General features: G+C 39.9%; 1 protein-coding gene and 1 long non-coding RNA gene across 5 annotated transcripts in view; one reads left to right on the top strand and one right to left on the bottom strand.

Annotated features, from left to right (window-relative positions):
• The window catches only part of rab11fip3 (RAB11 family interacting protein 3 (class II)), a 33,058-nt gene that overhangs the window by 8,488 nt on the left and 2,260 nt on the right, over positions 1-22,310 (bottom strand). For 2 of the 4 annotated variants that reach the window (XM_032574218.1, XM_032574220.1), the window contains exons 2-5: positions 14,286-14,379; positions 9,677-9,747; positions 6,169-6,341; positions 1,849-2,040 (exon numbers count right to left, since the gene is read on the bottom strand). In XM_032574218.1, coding sequence (XP_032430109.1) covers positions 1,849-2,040; positions 6,169-6,341; positions 9,677-9,747; positions 14,286-14,379 — 530 coding nt within the window. Of the gene's footprint in view, positions 1-1,848; positions 2,041-6,168; positions 6,342-7,405; positions 8,413-9,676; positions 9,748-14,285; positions 14,380-22,310 lie in introns of those variants that run through there. The other 2 variants (XM_032574219.1, XM_032574221.1) reach the window with 2 other exon arrangements.
• Positions 9,735-11,791, top strand: LOC116727093 (uncharacterized). The gene is made up of 2 exons (XR_004340753.1): positions 9,735-9,852; positions 10,717-11,791. It is a non-coding gene; the product is annotated as an uncharacterized LOC116727093 (long non-coding RNA).

The following is a 22,310-nucleotide window of genomic DNA, read 5'->3' as shown; positions in this document are numbered from 1 at the left end:
TCATCTAAATGAAGGGTGTTCAAAGTGAGGCGCAGGGGCCATTTGTGGTCCTAGGTGGGCACAAACGAGGACTGCACTTAAAGCTGCAGTATGTAACTTTAATAAAAAAATGCTTTTTTACATACTTGTTCAACTTTTCTCCATGTTAGTTTGTTATGAGTCAGATAATCTGAGAAAAGATCGATCTCCTCTCTGAGCTAATATTGCTGTCTGAAGAAATGCACCAAAAAAATAAATAAAAATCAGAGCCAGGAAGGCTTATTGATGTCAATGCTCCTCAGGTACTCGCTGCTAAATGTGCTAATGGAAACAATTCACTTATGAAGCTTTAAGCCGGCCGAGAGAAGAATCCTTTTTGTCCTTCTGGTGTTTCCTTACAGATTGTGACATGAATGAATAACGCATTAAACTGTAAACTGTCTGTGTTTTTAAAAACTAGAAAAATATAAAACTAATGCTGAACTAAAGTATTAGTATTTATGAAAGCGCATACTGAGGAACGTTAACTGGACAGAAAACTTTTACTCCAGTTAATATTTGATCATTATTTTGACTTTAGTATCGAGTCACTGCTGTGAAGAAACGCTTTGCTAAGCAGCGTTTAAGCTGTTTACACGTTCTGAGAGCTGGAATATGGAGGTAGGAGTGTGTGTGTGTGTGTGTGTGTGTGTGTGTGTGTGTGTGTGTGTGGACACATGCACAGCCGTGAGGGTGACTGTCTCCAAACACAGTGACGCATTCACACTGAGTGGGTGAAATCTGCAGGAAGTTTGTTTCTTTTATCTCAACAACCAAAGCTGGACATTTAGTATCAAACTCATTTAATTCACTTTATAAAGAAACTAAAACTGATTCTGCTGGTGATTATTTTTAAATTTATTCTGGTGAAAAAGGTGGAACATTCTGCTGATTTTTATTTAAGCATTTATATGAGGGGAGAATTTATGGCGTTTTCCAGCTGAATTGGTTCAAAATAGGAACAGTTGTTACATTTTCAGCTGCTGCTGTTTCCTTCCACATTTAACTGAGTCAAACCAAACAAATCGTTTGAAAAACCTGTTCCCCTCCTGGCCTGTGGGGGTGCTGCACCAAGAACCACAGCGGGAAACGACAAAAACCTCGGAAGTGCCTCCATTCACAAAACAAACAAAAATGTTGTAGCATCAGAATTTAGCGGTCGAAGGATTTCTCTTGATTTTAGCAGGTTACGAACATTTCTCCCGCTAGCGCTAGGCTAGCAAGAATGTTTTGGTTGCATTTATATTACCCAGAATGCCCTGCGCTGAAGTCCACTTCCTGCTTTTGGAGCGGTCTCCAGTCCGCTTGGTGTTCACATACGAATTCAAACCGAACCTGAGACCAAAGTTTGTAGAACCAGAGTTCACTTTTTTGGTTCGATTATGCATTCACCAAACTGGACCGGAGTCGGGTCAAAGCGGACCGGAGTCGGGTCAAAGCGGACCGGAGTCGGGTCAAAGCGGACCAAACAGCTGAACGCGCCGTTAGCGTGTTTTAGCTTTCAGCGGATCTCTATCGGTGCTGGAGAAACAAACTCGGCTGAATATTTTCCAAACTCTGTCAGAACCGTCCGTCCCAGATTAAACCTTGAAGTAGCTCCATCAAGCTCGATGGGACCAGTTCAAGTAACTCTCCATCCATCAGAGGAGGAGTCAGGTGGGAGTAAACCGCATTCGATACATTTTTCCTGTGAACGTTAATTTAAGCCTCGAGCAGCTGGGAACGTGACAGTGTTTCACGCCTTATCAGCGAGCATGATGGGAAACATTGTTTCTGCAGTGTCTCCGTTTAAAAATGGCACTGAGGCGTTACCATGGCGACCGCTCCTACCTGGGGGAAATGACGGCGGAGCCGTTGATCTGCTCGGGCGGCGTGGCGTCGCCCTTCCCCATGGAGCCGTCCACGCTGCTCTCCAGCAGCAGGTCCGACGTGTTGCTCTCCCCAAAGTCCTCGAAGTGCTCCTCCTCTCCGCTGATGACCGTCACCAGGGAGTGGCTGTGGAGCTCCGAGTTCAGGGAGAACCTGCAGGGGGCGCCGACACATCGGGTTACTGAGGCACACACGAATACGACGGTGTGCAACACCAGAACCACAAAACGTTCACTTCAGGTCCAAATCAGAGAAGAAGGAGAAAACCTATAAAAGAGATGGCTAGCTGGGTGCTAATAGCAGCTCAAATTTAAAGGAACAGTGCCTTGGAAAAGTATTTGTGTTCAAACAAAAAAAGAAAGTTTAATGCATTTGGGGGGGGATTTTAAAGTAGCACTTAAATACTGCTGAGTAAAAAGATGCTGAAGTTGTGCAATTCTTTACTTCAACATTTTTATTATAAGATGTTAAAGATCTTAATATCTGCACTTTAACATCTTTGTTGAAGTGCCTTTATTTACCGAAGAGCATCTTTTACTTCGGCATCTTTTTACTCGAGAACTGAGGAACTGTTCAGGCTGAACAAAGCTTGTGTATAAACACGAGGTCTCACTACGTCGGTTTAGTTCAAACATGTTTCTTCTTCCTTCATTGAACTTCTTCTCAGCGAATAAAGCATCCAGAAAGTTTACTGAACTTGAAGAGTAGTGACCCTGAATTTTACTCAAGTGAAACTATAAAGTACAGCGTTGTACATCTAAAAGTACTTTTTTTGCAATTAATAAGTAACAAGTTACCACCATCTTCTGGCTATACATGCAGAGAAAAGTATCTTTACAAAGTACTGAACACAAATGTACAGATTATGAGTTTAAAAACAAAAACACTTCAGTTATAAGTTGCTTTTTGTTGCGCTATGGCATAAAGCCCCAATAAAAGATGTTGGATTTTGTGTTTGTAATGAATGAGAGACTGAAGGGGTAAAATTACTTCCTGCCTCCATTTAAACACAGAAAAACAGAAACTGGTGCAGCACCCAGAATCCGGCCAGGTTTTAGAGTAAAAACCAGACGACGACTAATCTTTCCCCAGGAACCGCAGCAATCTGGTCAAGTTCAATGGCTGCTCGTTAAGATAATCTGTTAATTCACATTAATCCCAAGGGCTCCTCCTGTACTTGTTGTAAATCTCAACCTCTGTGGCAGCAGGAAGGCCATCTGTGCTGTTTAAACGGGACAGTCGACTTCATGAAAACATGAGTCTCTTTTCCTGTTTAAAGGACGTTGAAGTCATCGCAGGATGAGGATGTTAAAATCACCAGGAGTAAAAAAAAATAAAAATACGGGTTGAGATGATGGATTCGAATCGCAACGTTCTAAAAACTACTAGTTTACGACTTACGTTTTACCCTTTTCCTTGCAAGCGGGCCCCACGCCGAGGTCCCTGGCGCCGAGGGCCGGCGAGGAGCGCGATCGCATCTTTGAACGCCCTGCGCTGCCCTGGCGAGAAAGCCTGGGGGCGACTGGGGTCAAAACTCCTGACAACCAGAGAGGAATCCTGAAGTTTCACGGTTCACCGCGACGCGAAGCAAAACGGCGACCGAACCAGACGCCACATGAAGGACGCCGCTCTGATTGGCTTAATCAGATTCCAGGCTGAGCGACAAACAGACGGTACTGCTGACCGAGCCGAGGTCCGAGCACGAGCGTGTGTGTGTGTGTGTGTGTGGGTGTGTGTGCGTGTGTGTGTGTGTGGACGCAGGCAGGAGGGACTAATCCTGTTAGATTGTTAATCCTGAGCTGAGTGAACAGACTCGTACTTTAAATGTTGCTGGATGAGTCGGTTCATCTGACCAAACTCCACGACTGAACTACAAGTTTCATTTCATCGGTTCAACGTTTGACAGTCGGGTCGGAACTAGTTACATTTACTTAAGTAACTTTTTCAAAAGTTACTCAAACGTACTTTTTTCCTTTACCCGAGTAATTTTATTATGAAGTATTTCTACCCGAGTAAAATTTCCGGATTTTCTACCCACTGAATGAAAAACAAACATGTTTTAACCAGAAACACACCTGCAGTTTTTATTGAAAGAAACTGATTTGGAAACATTTTCTTTTGTCTGGTTTTGATACTTGCATGAATTATTGTCATTTTAGTTCTTAAGATAACAAAATTTCCACTTAACTTTATATTTTGGTCCATCTGAATATTAAATGACTGATAATCTGATCAGTTACTCTGTACCTGGAAAGACATTTTAAAAAATACCTTTTTATTCTTGAGTAATTTCCTGGATAACACTAAACTGATGTAATGTCAAAACTTAAAAGCTATAAATATCAAAAACAGAAATACATACACGGCAATATTAATCTACTTTTTGGAAGGAAGCTATAAATATACATTATGAAGCCATACTTTGTAATGAGATTCAATGCTGAATGTTCGATTTCAGAGGAACTGAGTGACGCTACACCAGAGGCGGAGCTTTGGGAAAAGAGGGCGGAGCTTCAGACAAACAAGGCAGAAATTTATGTCAGCCGGTGTTTAAGCACCGCCAAGTGGTTGCCATGGGAGATTCAAGGATTTCACAAACATGCATGAAAGAATCAAAGCAAAACTTTTTAAAGAGACAGATGCCCAATTTCAGGGCTTTAAATCAAGAAGTTATTTTAGTCATATTTGATAACTGCAGCATTTTCATAACAACTGAAGGCAACATAGTAACTTGATTGTGCTATAAAATGGCAGCATGTGTCTGTAAAACAACACCGACCCTCTGAGGAGGAGCTGCGCCTCGAAGGCGGGGCTAGGGCCACTCAGGTGTTTTGTACAGCCATGGACTTTAAAGTATTTTTCAAACATTCATGAAAGCATCAAAGCAACACTCCAGGTGTTTCTGATGAGGGAATAACATTATAACATGATGGAAAAGTCAAAAAAGTACATTTTGCCTAACGACTCCCCTTTAATATCAAATTCTTTGATGAGCGTTGCTCATTTCTTCAGCAGCTTTCTGGACCTTTACGCATCCATTCTGACATACGAGTATAAATGCATTAACCTTAGTTCTGCTCTGAAACAAAGTTCAAATAAAACCCGCTGATGTTTGTAAGGTGACAGAATGTGGAAAATTTCCTGATTTAGCAAGAAAACTACAAACTGATGCAGCTGCTGGTACAACAGAAGCTCAGACGGTCTAATACGCCCGGCGTTTGGTAAACAGGCTGCTGGAACGAGCAGACGAAGGCCAGAGTCACACGGTTTATCTGCTAACCTCCAGTCAGCAGCAGCAGGTCAGCCTCAGTCAGTGGGAGAGGAATGAAGGGATTAGATTAGCTTTTGCCAGAGTAAGACAAAAAACGCTGAATCAACACTTCCTGGAATTCAAGGCTCACACATGGAACGGGAAGTCCGAAGGCGTCCCCGTCAAGAAGCCGGACAGACGGGTTCCCCAGTCAGCAGATACCGGAGCTACGCTGCACTTCCTGCTGCTGCTGCACAAAGCAACTCGCTCAAACGAAAAAATACAAAATACTCATCACTTCTGCACTGGATGCGATTCAAAGCAGCGGTCAGATCCAAGATCAGAGAAAAACTAAAAATACTTTTAAAAAAAAGAAAATACTGTGGGGCTCCAAAGCCTGCAGTATGATTATTAGAGTTAGGTGATTACTCAGATTTTTAGTGATTAATTGAGTCCATTCGATTAATCAAATTTCATCAATTAATTGAATTTAATTTATCGAGTTTGATCATTTATGGTTTTTGAAAATGTAATTTTAGAACTACTTGGGTTTCCGTAGTTCAGAGTGATGTCAATACGCTGAGGGCGGCCATCTTGTTTGACCTGTGTGTTTTACAGCTTCTCTACAACAGAATATTAAACCGATATTAGCGTCATATTCTGCTAACTAACTATATTCTGTAATTACAAATTCTCGTCATCTGGCCCTAATGCTACAGCAGGGATGATTACAATTACAGACGCTTATTGAAAATATTTTCAATAAGTTTTCAATTTAGAAAAAAAAAAGTGAGCAAAAATGTATTAATTGATTAAAACCAGATTTGGTATGAAATGAGTCCAATTTTAATCGCCCAGCTCTAATGTTTAACCCGCTCTCCAAACCTGAATCACACATTGGACTTAAGGTCATTAAGTCAAGATGGCGGCCTGAACCCTGGGTTTGACCCGAAGCCAGGGGTCATGTGATGCTGTGCGAAAGGTCAGAGCCGGGTCAGAACACAGAAATCATCAACACCGCGTTTACAGACCTGCTTCCCCCATCGTCCGGGTCGTGCAGCGTGGCTTCGATGCCGCTGTCCGTCTCCACGTCCTCGTGCATCTCTGGGGGAACCAGCGCCGCCGTGTCCTCATCGGTGAACGTCTCACACTCGCTGTAGGTGCTCTCTGAGCCCAGGTACGCGCTGTCCGTCACCTCATTCTGCTGCAGAAAACAGATCATCACGTTTAGAGCTGAAACCCGGCGAGGTTTGAAACCCAACAGAGAAAGATTTACACTTTTCAAATTAAAGAATCCTTCCAACCCTTCATCTGATCTTCAAATCGGCTCAAAACTGAATTAAAGTAAGTGAGGAGCGATTCATCTACAGACAAAGAAATGAAGTTTTTAATTTTGATGCATTTATCCAAGGCTGAAACGATTAATCAATAATTTAAATAAACTGATTTAGTAATTTATTGTCAGCAAGAGTATACAGCTCACATTCAGAGCAGTAAATAGGCCAAATAAAACAAAAAAAACATTTTGCATTTAAAATAAAGAAAAAAACCCATAAAATTAATCTGGTTTAAATTCTGTAAAATAAGTATATTACACACCTTTTGGTATCCAATTATTAATTAGTAACTTAAAATAAAAACAGATCAGTCCTGCGCTGTTTTGATGTTAAGTTACGTAGAAAGGACGGATTTAAACTGCAGATGAATCCTTTGCAACAAGAGATCAAGAATTCATTAAAGAAACTCCTTCATTGACTTTTAGAAAATAAAATATTTTCTTAATTGAAAAACAAACTGAATTTGTTCATTTAAATCTTTTAAATTAATAAGATAGTATAAAAAGCAAATAAAATATTTTTTTTTGTTTAATCTGAAAAAATTGCATATTTTCTTATCAAATAAATTGATTAATCGTTAGAATAATTGATCAATTACTGAATGTTAAGCTGCAACCCTGCATTTATTCAACAACCTGTATTTAATCAGCCAGACAACAGAGAATTAGGACAAGTAAAAACATTTCTCCCCACTTCTGCAGTTAAAACTCTCCTTTCTTTAATAACCTGTTACGATAAAATAAACTTAATTTTCACTTGGATTGTTTAGAAAACCAAACAAACGATCAAAATACTTTAGAGACGGCGGATTCAGACAAGTTAAGCTCATTATCTCACCAGCCATCAGCAAAGCTTTAACACCTCGAAGCAACAGGTTCAAACAACAACATTAAGGCGACACCTTAACAACGCCAGCTACACCACCACATACCAGTTCACTGGAGGCACTGGAAGCAGTGGGGCTCCGAGGGACGACCGCCATGTCCAGAATCATCCTTTCCACTGGGTTTGACCCACAGAGTCGTCATGAAACACCTTCAGTAACTCCTGCGCCTCCTGCCGTCAGCGTGGCACAGGGAGGATGTCAGGGAGAAAACAGACAACGCAGCGACACTCGGCTCAGCGGCTGGCCGGGCCGAGGGGAGGAGACTGAGCCGAGTCCAAAGAGCAGCACGCCTCAGCTGGGTAATCTGCCCCGCTGCCACTTCCTAACCCACCGGCCCTAGAAATCATTAAGCCGCGATCCAGGGCCAAACTAAAACTGTTAAATTACAACAACGCTGTTTATGATCAAACCAGGCGAAGTGGAAGGGACCAACAGGAACTACGTTCTGAGCGTGTTTGACGAGGCGTTCCTGCTACCAAACGTCCTCAGCTCGCCGTGTTTTCAAAGCAAACAGCAACAGAACAGATCAGCCATTGAGAGAGACGCCTTTCAGGCCAAATTAAAAAAAAAACCCAAAAGGAAAAAAGCGAGGCGGCGGCGGATGCAGGTCAGGGCCGAACTTCTTCCAAACTCAGGCGACACGTTTCAGCAAGCGGAGCAGCTGGAGCGTTTCCCCAGGAGAAAAACTTCACTCCCGTTTCTCCCCATCATTTCCCAGCTGTCATAATCTGAACTGAAGAGAGTCTGCATTCACTCTTATTTGAGTGTTTGGGCTCTTTGTGATTTATTTTAGGCCTGGCACAATATGCAATAAGTCCATTAAAACAAACTCAATTTCCATTTGCAACATTTATTGTTTTTCTCTTTCTACCAAAAACTGAATGATAAAAGTTTCACTCTGATGTTTGGTCTCAACTGGCCTTTTATCACAATTCATTTTATTTGTTGTTTCCGTTTTATTTATTTTGGCTACATGTTAAATGTTCACAAGGATTTTAAGTTCATTGATCTTTGAGAATGTGATCTTGCATTATTATGCCAATATTACCATCACTTGAAAATGGTTTCAAAACAATATCATCATTTATCGCAATAACTTCTCAGACAATTTATCGTCCAGGAAAATTTGTTACCATGACAGTCCTACTTATTTTGTAATATCTCTAATATTATAATTTTAGTGTAATTTTTGAAGTGTGGACCTCATGAAGAAAATCAACTTTTAATAGTAAAAGGACTAAAATGACTAATCCATTAATCACAATTAATCTGTTGAAATTATTGTCAATTATTGAATTAATTGCTACAGAAGAAAAAAAGACCAAACATATTGAGAGCAGTTGAACCAAAACTGTACAAAATATTTACATTTTGCTTTTTAAGATAAACATTCATCTGTCAACATGATTTAGCCAAAACTCCACAAAGAGCTTTAGCTTCACCAGATTCAATTCATTTTAGGAATATGTTGTTACATTTATGCAATAAAATACCTAAAAATATATATATAATGTATTTATAAATTTTGTATAAGGGTTTAAGTAGTGATAAGAAAAATCTGCACAATGTGCCATTTTTTTTATCCGACCAATTAGTCAGAATATTACTAAATTATTAGTTCCAGCCCCAATATTCAGTGATTCTTAGTGAGAAAAGAATCTCAATAAAACAGGAAGGCAAGCTATATATAATTATGCAACTAATCATCACATTCATTTAATAAACATTTCTTTTTTTAAGCAGACTTATTCAACCGCAACTCAAAATAATCCCAGATTGGTCAGGAAAACATTTGCAGAAGAGTTGTAGTTCAAGCCACGGCCAACAGGGGGCACCGATACTGCAGCTCAGTAAAAAGGCCCAGAGCAGCAGAAACTGTCGGTCCTGCATAACGCAGGTTAAATATACAAAGTCCTGAACCCAAACGGAGGCAGGAATTCCAGAAATGTCGACCACAACTGGAAACACACAACCTCACACACATTCACACACACACATTCACACAACTTCACACACTGCTGCGCATTCCAGCTGGTCAATTTTATGTCAAGGGAAACCCAACGCCTCGAGGGCCAGAAGCCAAACCCGCCAGGATGGTGCTGGGCCTGCGCAGCCGTCGGCACGGTAACGACAGCCGAGTGCAGACGGAGTTCAGGCCATGGGTCCCTACAAACAGGAAGTGGAAGGAACCAACAGGAAGTGGAAGGGACCAACTAGTCCAACAGGAAGTGGAAGGGACCAACAGGAAGTGGAAGGGACACAACAGGAAGTGGAAGGGACCAACTAGTCCAACAGGAAGTGGAAGGGACGTCTCACCTCGTCGTAATCCTCTGGGCAGCCGCCGGCGCCGTCCCCTGGGTTGTAGCTGTAGAGCTGCGGTTCTGGACCTGCCGACAGAGCAGGGAGGCGTGTTGGTGTGCGCAGCAGCAACAGAAACAAACAGAAACAGAAGCAGAGCAAACATGGAGGAGCGGCTGTTGATGTGCAAACAGGTAACATGAGGGCAGGAGTCCTCTGTTTACGTTCTGCTCTGGGTGGAAAACTGCAGAAACATTAACATGTTCTTCATCCTTTCATCAAGTTGACCTGAATTACAGGTTCAGCTAAAACAGAAAAACAAGATGGCGGCCTGACGTCACTGAATCATGAGACCCCAAAAAATAGCGGGGAGAAAAGAAAAAAAAAAGTTAAAAATCCAGATTGTCCAAAAAATTTAATCTTTTTTTTTTTTTTTTTTTAAAGGTTTTGTTGACTCTAGTGGCCTTTATTTGAAAGCAGTTAGACAGGAAACAGGGTAATGAGACAGGAGGAAGACATGCAGCAAATGTCGCCAGGCCAGGAATCGAACCTGCGACCACCGCCACGGGGACTAAGGCCTCAATACGTGGGTTGTGCTTTGCCCCTGCGCCACCACAGCACCCCCCCAAAAAAAAAAAAAAAATTAATCTTTAAACAGAACATTTTAATAATCGATCAAATTAATTTACTGCTCAGCAACCAACACAACCAGTAACAAAAAGCTGAAATGGAAAGATTTCATGGAGCCACATGAAATCAAGAGATCAAGGGACATCCAGCCTGACTTTGGCCTAGTCCAAGTCTAAATCTGATTTTTACCAATAATATGTGGAAAGACTTGAATTTTAATGCTCAGATTTTTGATTGTGAAAATCTGGAAGAGAAGCTCAGAAAAGCCTGCAGCTGTTTAAAAAATGCACTCCACACTTTTGGGATTTAAATTTATAACTTTGCACAACTTTCTGCTGCTTCATCACATTAAGCGACAATAAAAACACACAAAGGGTTGGTTGTTGCAACGTGACAAGGTAGTTGAATTGGTGTGAATGTTTTTACAGCGCACTGCAGCCCCAGATATCCTGGTTGGGCAGATTTACAGTCGGCAGTAAGACGCAACGCGACGGTAAACATGACCTCCATCTGAGGCGAACCAGAGGCCAGTCGTGAGGTCACAGCAGAGACCCGCAGCAGCAGCCGTAACTTGAGCCGCGTCCCATCAGCCACTGCGGCCAACGGCACCTTACTGGGAGGAAGCAACATGAACTGGTTCCAGTGGCGGCGGACCCGACACACCTGCAGAACCTGGTCTGACGTCAAAGTGAGAATATTTAACGTTGCTTCAGACATTCCAGTCTCAGCGGGGAGCGAGGCATTTCCACGGCCTGGGGCAACACTTTCATCCAACACGCCTCTTTCACTTCACTACTGCAAAAATCTAACAGTTTTCTAACATTTTCAAACTTTCCCAGCAGCAGGTTGACTTTTTCAGTTAATTTCTAATCACCAGTTTCAATATAATAGTTTTTTTTACTGATGGTAATATCTTCTGATAGTATTTTACATCCTGCAGCTGGAACAAATAAACTAAAAATGGTTCCATTTTGCAATAATGTTTCCCTTGTAGATGGCCAATAGCTTTTAGATATGTTACCACTTTATAAATCATTAATAACCGTTTATTATGCATTAATTAGAAGAGGAGAAAATCACAGTTTACCAAATAGTTTGTTTAGATATTTTATTTAGAGTTGTTATTCTACCTTGTAAACACATGAAGCATTTGTAAATGTAATTTTTTATCATGTAATTTAATTTTCACCCTTAAGACATAATAAGTAATTAATGATTTATAAAGAGTGTAATAGTTAATAGCCATGTTATCAATTCATCTATAGTCGTTGATAAGTTGTGAAGTGGAACCATAAAAATGAATTTTTAGACGCCTCAGACTGCATCATTATTGGGAAAAAAATAAAAGTGTCTTCAGTCAGAGGCTTCTTCAAATGTGTTGTAATCCAGACTGCTACAGGAGATCTTTCCTGCCCACAGCCATCACCATCTAGAGCGAGGCATTAACTCTAAAAGAGTTGCATTTAATCCCTTTTGGGATCAATAAAGTACTTTTGAATTTGACTAGGTAACATTTTTATGTGTTGAAATGTCTGTTGCACCCGACTGGTCTAAGAACAAAACCATAATTTAAACTAAATCAATAAGAATGTCTAACATAAAATATAAGCCAACCTTTATTTTGACTGTACAGATCAATAAGTCATTGAGCCATTAAGGAATAATCAATTCCTAATAAATATTCCTTAATAAAATGTTTTTCTAATTTTAAAAAAAATTTTGGGGGGTAATTTAGCAAATAGAAATTATTTTGGTGATTCTAACTTCTCAAAAACAAGAAAAGTTTAATTTGATTCATCAGACTGAAAAAAAGTGTTTCAACCATAAATAATGTTTTACAGTCAAAAATGTTATTACGTTTTCTTACAAAACTGCAGTTTTCTGCATAAAGTTCACCTAGAAGACATTAAAGAGTTTTCATGGCTGTGAGGTCTGATTAAAGGAAGCTCTTCATGGTGCAGTGGGAGCCACGTCAGGCTGGATCTGCAGGTTTGGCTCCTTTTTCCTTCCATCCTGGACACAATGGGAGTAAATGGATCCGGGGGATCAGATGAGGATTTATCCAGATAAAAATTAAAGCAGGTTTTTGTTAATCAGTCGTGTGGGAATCCTGAACCGAAACTCAACTCTAGTTTCACATTTTACACGCAGGCCAAACCACTAATTTCACGTTGGACGTATTTTATAAGAATCTGTCATTACATGGCTGTAAAGACCAGCCGTGATTTTACAGCAGCAGCAGATGAACGGGTCAGAACCAGAAACCGGGCCGGCGCAGGGAAAGCAGAGAGGAGGAGGGTGAATAATTGAAGCGAACAGGACGCTCTGTCCAAGCGCTCTGAAAGTCGGCCAATCAGACCATGTGTCTCCAAACATCCTGACTTATTCATATCGTCAGTAACCAGAGACACTCAACGCAGAAACAATTCTACAAATCAATGTGTGGGTAGAGCTGAGAGGGGCGGAGTCATGCTGTGGGCCGGACCGCCATGTTGAGCACAGATCTGTTACATTAGCTCAAATTTGTTCCGTCTTATGGCTTTTGGTTCTGGATGCTGAAAGCTGGAAGGATTTTTTTACTCTTTTTCCATTGGACAGTTATGAAGCGTAACCGTAGCAACAAGGTAAGGTTTTTGGAACTGGGAGAAGCTCATCAGCATCTTAAATACCTGAAAATGAGGCTTCATGGATGCACAGAGAGGAGGAGGAAATTCAAAGCTTCTCTTCCATCCATCATAATGAAGGAGGATCTTATCCCCTACTCCAACATCTCCAACCTGACAGATTTAGGCTGCTGGTTCAGCAGATTCAGTTCGATTGGAGATCAAAATTGTAACATTTGTTACATTTCCAGATGCTGCTGTTCTTTCACTGCACTGAATCAAACAAACCAAACTTATTGAGAAACCTGTTCCCCTCCTGGTCTGTGGGGGCGCTGCACCAAGAACCACTAAAGGAAACGACAGAAACCTCTGAAGACACTGAGCACAGCTTCCTTCTTCACAAAATGTAAATAAAAATGGAGGCGTTAGATTTTAGCGGTTTTCTCGTTTGTCTTTAGTAAAAAAACACCAACCATTTTTCCTGCTAATGCTAGGTTTGTTTTGGTGGCATTTACCCAGAAAGCCTTGCATTGTAGTCCATTTCCTGCTTTTGGAGCAGTCTACAGGTCGGCTTCACATATGCATACAAACTGAAACAGAGTTCACTTCAACCCAACCCAGACTGAGGTCAGTAGAACCAGAGTTCGGTTCTTTTGTCCTAATCAGAGATCGATTTCATGTTCACACTTCCCGACCGAACCGGACTTTCTAGACAAATGGATTGGAGTTTGATTAAAGCGACCAAACAGCGTTAGTGTGAATGCTCCCTTAAAGAGGAGCGGCAAAAGCAAATGACATGGATTAGCAGAGCTAGTCTTCGTGGTAATTATGAGACCGTCGTACAGTAACAGCTTTCAGTCAGAGGCTTATGCAGATTCAACTGATATTTTTGTTTACTGAATGTTTGTATTGTACTCTATAAAACTCACAGACCTGTATCAAGTTAATTGGATTAATATTTTGGGCCTTTAATGGACATAAACACTGTTTGGTTAAAGATGTTGGGGTAGGGGATAAGATCCTTGTTTATTATGAAGAAATTGTTTGAACTTCCTTCTTTTCTTTTGTAAACTTTGGGGACAAAGTTCAGGTATTTGAGTTTGAGATGCAACACAGCTACTTCAAATTGTAAAAAAACAAAAATAAAAAAAATAAAAAAGCCAGTTACCATAGTTGCACATCACACCAGCTGTCTACCAGTACAGCTGCACAGGGAATAATTATCCAAACAGGCAACGACTCCATCATGAATTATAGATGAAAACCATCTGAGGTAGTTTACTACATTCTAAGACTTAATCTGGGATGCCAGAATCATCCGTCTTCAGGTTTCAGAGAAAACAGGAACAACAAATTAAACTACAGCCTGATGAAACGAGACGCATCGACCTCACCTCCATTACTGATCGCAGAGATTCCTCTGTGGAAATCTTCAAAACTGATGACGCCGAGACCGCTGGGGTCCAAAAACTTGGTCAGGTCCTTCACCTGAACGAGAAAAAATAAATAAATAAAATACATTTTACTTTCAGCAAAGCAGCAGAAGATACTCAACCATGATGTAATAAATGACAAGGGAAGGTTTTTCTTTCAGATCCTGTAAATGAGTAACCGGCCTTGTGACTTCAGTGAGAAACATTTATGATATAAAGAGTTCACTCTACATAATTTCACAGAGACAGCAGCATAAAGTCATTACAGGGCAGAAAATGCCCAATAAAACGCTGCTGCCCTCCAGAAATAAAAATCTGCATTTGCAGATTTCAAGTGTTTAACTGTCCTGAATTGAGTGCAACAGTGGCTTCATAAAAGCTTTTTACGCAATACAAAGAGCAAAGTCTTTAAACTCTGAGGAGAAAAAAGGCTATAGATAATTCAAAATGTTTGCAAAAAACCAGAGCTTGGAGAAAGTTCCTGCAGTTAAAAATGAGGAAGAAAAGCTGATTAAAAGAGCCGACCGCCTGGTTTCACATTCACAGCATGGAGCGGTGCAGCGCAGGAGCTGCAGGAAACGGGTTACATAAGCGCACCTACATGCTGCATTGCTCCGCCGGTTACCTGGCAACCAGTCGCTCTTTACATGGAGCTGGAAATAAATCCCAACAGGGAGCCAGCGGGGACCTGCTATCTGCCGAACACGGGCGGCTTAAACAGATTCATGAACACAAGAATCAAATCTGGACTCTGGGTCAGGATCCCGACCAAACTGGGTCCAAAATGTCTGACATGAACTTCATCCCTCCCTCTCCTTCGCTCCTGATATCAGTTACAAATAAAAACAAGCTGATCGCCTTAGCAATTCTGAGCTGCGACTCAAAGAGGCCAGAAAATCCCAACAAAGTAACGCCGACAAGCCGGAGAGATTAGGGTCTGGGTCCGATGTTTCAGCAGGAAAAGTCAAGAACTTTTCAAGAATTTAAGGCAAGTTTTCAAACTTTTCCAAAACCACACCTTGGAAATAACACAAAGAAACAAAAAAAAAAACAAACAAAGAGTTTCATTACATAATTCTCATGTGATGTCACATTTCTGGAAACTTTGAAGCCGACAGCCATCTTGATAGATAAACGTAACCAACTGTCATGGTAGTTGCTATGGCAACAGCTTAAGAGAAGCTCTCGCCTCGGTTATCTCCAACTTAAGCAATAAAATTAAGTTACAGCTATTAAGCCTGAAGTTTATTTTCCATATACTTTCTTTTTGTTGGTTCATCTTCGCTTTGTGCTGCGCTTGCCTACCAAGATGGCGGCTCGGGCAGCGGATCCCATCCAGTTAAGACAAGTTGTTAAACATATAACGTAAGACAATCAATAAGTCACTGAGCTATTAATATTACAATGTAACAATTCAAGCAAATCATGCTAAGGTGAATTACCTTCCTGCTCAAATTAAATACTTAAACACAATAAACAATGAAAGTTATGCAAAAATAAACATTATTGCTAAGTTTTCTGGCAGTTAGCAAAATAAATAATTTTGGTCATTTTAACTGATCTAAAGCAAGTTTAGTCTGTTTTAACTTCAGACAAGAGAATAAAAAGTGTATTTTTTTTTACAGTTTACATGTTATTTCTACTGTAAAAAGTTTTCCACATTTAGACTTTTAATCAAACGTTAGGATTAATTTTACAGCAAAACTCTGCAGTCTGAACATCAAGCACTTTCAAGGACTTTATACAGAAACCAAGCACTTTCCAAACCTTGAAAACCCATCAATGAAATTCAAGAATGTAAGGATTTTGTCAGGTAGGCGACAGGAAGTGACAGTGTTTGGTTCTGTAAACATCATGCTCCTTCCTGCAGAGGAAACCCTCACTGAGGTTTCCTTTGGGTTGAACCCGATGATGGAAACGCTTGCCTGAGGTCAGTGGGAACGCGTTTAGTGTTTAGCTTCCAGTTTCTCGCCGCACGCCGATGAGTCATGATGTTCCGATCCAGAAACGCCTCGGCTGCGAGAACACGACAAGCTCCTGACTTTATTTAATAATCTGTTATATTTAGCAGCAAACGGCTCAACAAGCGTTTTTTCCTTTCACGACCACAGGATGCTAAACAGAGCAGGCAGACGGCTGAAGCCGGCCTCCATCTGAGTTATTAAGAGTCGCAGCAGCAGGTCCCAGTAGAGCAGAGTTTAATCTACATCTGGGCTGGAACTAAAGGTCAGTAGAACCACAGATAAACTGGGCCAAACATTTATAACTGAAATCCTTTTTCTTCATCTAGTTTCCCTTAAAACCAGTTTTGTCATTTGATTAATTCTCCTCATTTTATTCTCCATTTAAAACCACAATAAAACTATTTGCCCAAAACAGAGTAAATAATTGCAAAATATCACCACAGAAATCCACATCAAAGAAAAAAAAAAAATCCACAAATATTGTCAAGTTTTATGTGATGCCAACTCCCACCTGCAGGTGGCAGTATTTCCTTTGTGTCACCAATTCATCTAATTTTTATTCTCCATTTGAAAGTAAAATATGTATTTGACTAAAACAAAGAAAATCATTTTAATTTTATTAAAGCAGATTCCATATTTTGTAATTCCATATTCATGAAAATTCACAAAAAATCCAACGTGCTAATGCATAATTATGAGTTTATTAACAATTTTCCCACAAAAATGGTCAACATTGTGTTAAGCGACTACTAATTTCCACCTGCAGGTCGCAGAATTTTTTGTTGCTGATTATTTTGACTCATTTTCATTCACCATTCTAAAGTACAATAACTAAATTTCCCCCAAAACAAAATTAATCTTATTTTTAGGCAAATATTGCAGTTTTTTGAATTCCACAATTGTGGAAATTCACACAAAAAATGCATAATTGTGAGTTTATTGCAAATTTTCCTACAAAAATGATCAAAGTGATGCTAACTTCCACTAACATTTCTTACTGCGTCCCGACAATTCACATTTCTAACGACGGATTTGTTTCAAGACGTTCCATGAATGATCACTGAAAGCTGAATGGCTGTAGCAGCACTTTGCACCAATCTGATGGTGAAATAACCTAAATTATAGGTTAAAAGCTACAAATATCTTTGTACTTGAGCTAAGATGTTTTGTTTTTTTAATTCAGTTTAGCTGCAAAACTTGTTTTTGAATTGAAAATGTTTCTTATTTTGTCAACAAATTACAGAGTCTGCAAATAAACTGGATTAAAAATGTAATCCAGTCCCACCACTGGTTATTTTTGGTTCAAGTTGCACCGTGAGAATCTCATGCCAGCTCGTTCCTGAATTACATGTTCTGTTCAGCTGAACTCGGATGCAGCAGCGGGTTCTGCTGGTTAGAGCAGCAAAGCATTGTGGTTTTTCTGTTTCCTCTATTTGTGTGCGACCGGTGGCAGGGCGCGCCCGAGCGCCGCGGCTCAGACCGCCGCTGTGCGTGACCTCACCGAGACGAGCAACCTGGGGTGACGGGCTTCCACCGCGGGGATTTCTGACCCGCTCCGACAAGACGGAGAAAACCACCAGCAGGTTGGAACAAAAGCAGCAGCAATAATCTTAAACTTTTCCAGGGGAGGAATTAAAAACAACGGCGGCGGTTTCTGACAGCGCGACATTCCTCTGTGGACTAGCGGTGGAAGAGTAAAGGGAGACACGGCCGCAGCTTTTGTGAGGAATTGGGGTCAAAACCGGGGAGAGACCCGAGGATAGAAAGGTTTCTTCAGCAGAAAAACCCTAATAAGATGCGAGCTGCAGGACATTCCCCCCTGGAGGCAAAGCATTCATCAGCAGGTCATCAGCACAATGATGAGGTCACAAGGGGAAAAAATTAAATAAAAAATCTGTTTTCACTACAACTGCATTTTACTTCACATTCAGAGCAGAAAATACTGAACATCCTGAGAAACTAGTAAAAAAAAAAAAAAAAGTTCAAACTGACGCACAAATTTTACTGCTGGGTTACGATGGTAAATTTTGCTGGACGGTAAATTGTCCCAGAAATTATAATAATGTTGTGTTTGAGACCATTTTAAAGTGATATAACGATAATGTCATAATAACATAACACATAAAAAGACAACTTTAAATTCTAATGAAGAGCCAACACTGGAACTGGAAGACATTTTAAATATTCAATTAATTATAAAGACTCAACAAAATAATTCTTAAAAAAAACAACAAAAACAAACTGGAGACTTACCCTGTTTTTGGTAAAAAGAGCAAAAAGAAAAAAATAAATTAAATAAAAATTATGCGATTAATCGATTTATGTCAACAGGCCTAATCATGAGTCTTTGGGAAAAGCCCAACATGTTGCACCATGAGGATCTAATCCAGACCAAATATTCTCAACAATAAAGTGTGTGTGAGCATAAATATATCTGCCATCTTTGTAACATATCCTGACCCCATTTGCATGTTTGACCTACAAGAACCAACCGGAATTCATGCAAATACCAGATGAATGTTTCCCTGCAGCCTGATGGCTTCCTGGGAAATTTGCAAAGATAGCCAAATCCAAACCCGTTTCCAGCTTATAACAAACATCAGAACAATCCAACTACTGGGCAGAAAGACAGGCGTCATTATCATCTTTAATTTTAACCTGAACAGGGAAACCTGACAGTAACGTCTCGGTCTGAATGGTTTTTCACTCATTTCTGGTCCTGTGATTTTCCCAACCGCGTGCTGAAATGCTTCTGTTGGCGCTGCTGTCCAAACCATCACTTTGTGGATTGGACTCGCTCAGGCGTGGATGATATTCAAAACGGTTATCACCAGATTACTGCTGTGCAAGGACAGATGAGGGCAGAGCCCTGTCAAACATGGAGGCCGTGTCAACACGTATCCCAGCTGATAGGAGGGGAGCGAAGCGTTTGCTTCCCGCAGCAAAAAGATGCAATCACTGCGTGTGCAAAGTGCCAGCCTGGTCGGATCAGCGCCGACACTCTGATGTGATCCGGACGAGTGCAAGACTACAGATTATCAAGTCTGAAGAACCAACCTAAATTGGTACAAATGTTCCCAGGGACTTGATTTTTTTTTTTTAAATAACTGAGTAATGGAAGATGGCAGCTAATATGTTCATCAAGGAAGACTTAATATTTACCACAGTTTAATGTTTTGGGTGTCAAATCATATATAATTGGACTTATAGAAATCGTATGTACTGACAATGTTTAGATCTTCCAAGATGGCCACTGTGGTCATCATGGAAAATTAATTTCTGAACTAAAATCACAAATTATACGAATCTGTTTGGCATCAATTGTTTCTATTCTGAACCATAGAAATTATTTTCTTGATCCTGCGTTTCATTTTTCTGGCAGACATTTTTCAAAATGGCTACCACGATTGTAATGGAGAATACATGTTTGTGCTAAAATAGGCAGTAGTTAATGTTAGCTTCATTAACCACCAACTCATGAGGGAAGAATCTTAGTTATGCTAAGGCTAAACCACTGAAAACAAAATTATCGTAAGGTAGCCATAAACAGCTAAACAATCACAAGCTAATCTGCTAAATACATAAAATTACAAAAGCTAATGCTAAAATCCTAAACATAAATTACCAGAAGCCAACTCTAAACATGTAAAAATATTAGCGGAAACTAATGCTACACAAAATATTAGAAGTTAATACCAAACCGCTGAGCTTGTTTGATGTACTTCAGTGCTTGATTTCTGTAAAGCTTTCAGAAAGAGCTACAAATAAAATGTCTAAATATAAAAAGGCTAAAGCTAACCATTAAGATGACTGTACCTCAGTCTGTCACATGATCTCCTCCAGTTGACGACTGATGTGGGTCGTCTGACAAACAGCAACATCCTCAGTTTCAGTTTTGGTGGTCTATTTTGGTACATATCACTTTAAAATTGTATAAATAAAATGACAGCATCAAAAACACATTGTGTGACATCAAGTTCATCCAAGTCATGAAAATGAGTGACATTTTAAGGCAATGGTTGGTTAAAAAGGGTGTTGGAAAATGGCCGTCATACCGACATTCAAGTGGCTACTGGGAAATTTGGAAAAATCAGCCCTTCAAAATAAAGTTATCCAACAGGTTTTCAGTTGGTGGACAGTCTGACTCATGAGAAAACATTTCAGTCCTAATCCTTCACATTTCTAACCGGGGAGACAGACGTGTGGCCAAACGGGGGCTTCGACCCGAGAGAAGAGATTCAAAAGATTTAGCAGGGCGACCAAACTGGGTACAACATCAACAAGTTGAGGCCTGTTTGAAACGGACCAGAGGGTCTGAAACATCAGCGCCAGTTCAGCCAGTGATACCAGGTTAACAACACACTCTTCAGTAATTACGCCATTACTGATTTTGATTTTAACCTCTTTCAGCCATGGAAGATGCTGTTAGCAACTGTTAGCTGAGTTCAACACAGACTCTCAATGACAATCATCAAAGATGCTAAAGGATGGTTGGGCAATACTCTAATATGCATCGCGATAGATATGCAATCAATATCAATAGATAACACATCTGATTGAATATTCAATAACCACACAGCATTCTGGGAGAAGTAGGCAGAGGAAAAGCTTTAGCTGCTCAACCTCTCACAGCTAGCTAGCTAGGCTGGTGCAATCAACTCACTCTCTCTTTGGTTGCCTAGCAACGACCTGCCGAGTAACTGGAGCAGAGGCAGTTTAAGATTTCACCATTGAGTCTCATAACTGCTTAACAATAAACAGAGTAAAAACTGTGGATAAAAACAGGAAATGCCAAATAAATGTATATATATATATATATATATATATATATATATATACATATAAAAACTAAGTAATTGATAGACTTAAATGGTAGTGATGTTATTCAGCCCTTTGCTAATGCTAGTTTCACATGTCAACTATGTAACTGATTTACAATGACTATCACACAGCAGCTCATGCTAATATAAATAACCAACCACTCAAAAAAAAAAGCTGAAAAAATATTTTAAATGTTGTCCTATTAGTATATTATAGGACAAAAAATTTTCTAAATATTACCGATTTGAAATCACTCAAAAATTCTGATACATTTAAAGTTTAACGCTTCCTATAAATCAAGTAAGCGAGTGGATTTGGTTGATAAAAATACTAATGTTTTTTTTTTACTTGAAATTAAGCTTAATTGTTGATTATGCACGTTTGTTTCGCATAGAAAATATGCAAACAAAGAGCCGGGCCTCTTGATTACTGTAAAGCCACATAAACAAGCAGATTGGAAAATTAAACTAAAAATAATTTCCTTCAGTTCGGCCGATTCTTACACGTGAAATCGATCTTATCCACAAAAAGGTCAGAAAATCAGCCACTGTCCAAGTTTGGACAGAAATACTCAAATGTTCAAAACAACTTTGTATTGTTTCACAGGCGTGGTTCAACGTCTCTAATCAAATAAAACAGAAACATTTTAGGGTTATTGTGACCTTATAATACCCAACAGTGTCAGTTATTAAAAATGTTTAAATTGGCTGATCAGAGTTTTTAAAGTGATCAGCCTGGAACTGCAATCTGTCCCATTTTCATTCAAAATAAATCTCTAAATTAGAAATATATTTTACATTTTTATTTTATTAGCAGTAAAGATAAAGGCTTGAAGGGGTGGACATAGTAGTCACACCACCAGATTATCCCAAACCACAGGAAGTGGAAATGAAAAGATGAATCTGTGTCGTATTGATGCGTTTCGGTTTGAATTAATGACAACATGCTTGGCAGATTTTAAATCCCCATCAGAAACAAACATCCTGCTAATATCAGCATTGATTCACCACATGAGAAATTACACATTTTATTTCCTACAACGCCATAGCATTATTTTTATAAACCTGAACCAGGTGAAGCTAAAACTACCAGTGGGAAGAACATTACAGACAAAAGAGTTTCCATCTTAAATAGAAAATATGTATACATTCTGTACAGTTTTGGCTCAATTACTACTCTGAAGGCTTTTGTCCAGCAAAAG

This window comes from Xiphophorus hellerii, chromosome 10 (genome assembly GCF_003331165.1).
Source record: "Xiphophorus hellerii strain 12219 chromosome 10, Xiphophorus_hellerii-4.1, whole genome shotgun sequence".
In the NCBI taxonomy this organism is placed as follows: Eukaryota; Metazoa; Chordata; class Actinopteri; order Cyprinodontiformes; family Poeciliidae; genus Xiphophorus; species Xiphophorus hellerii.
The sequence above is the reverse complement of the archived record's forward strand: the minus strand, read 5'-3'. Positions and strand labels throughout refer to the sequence as shown.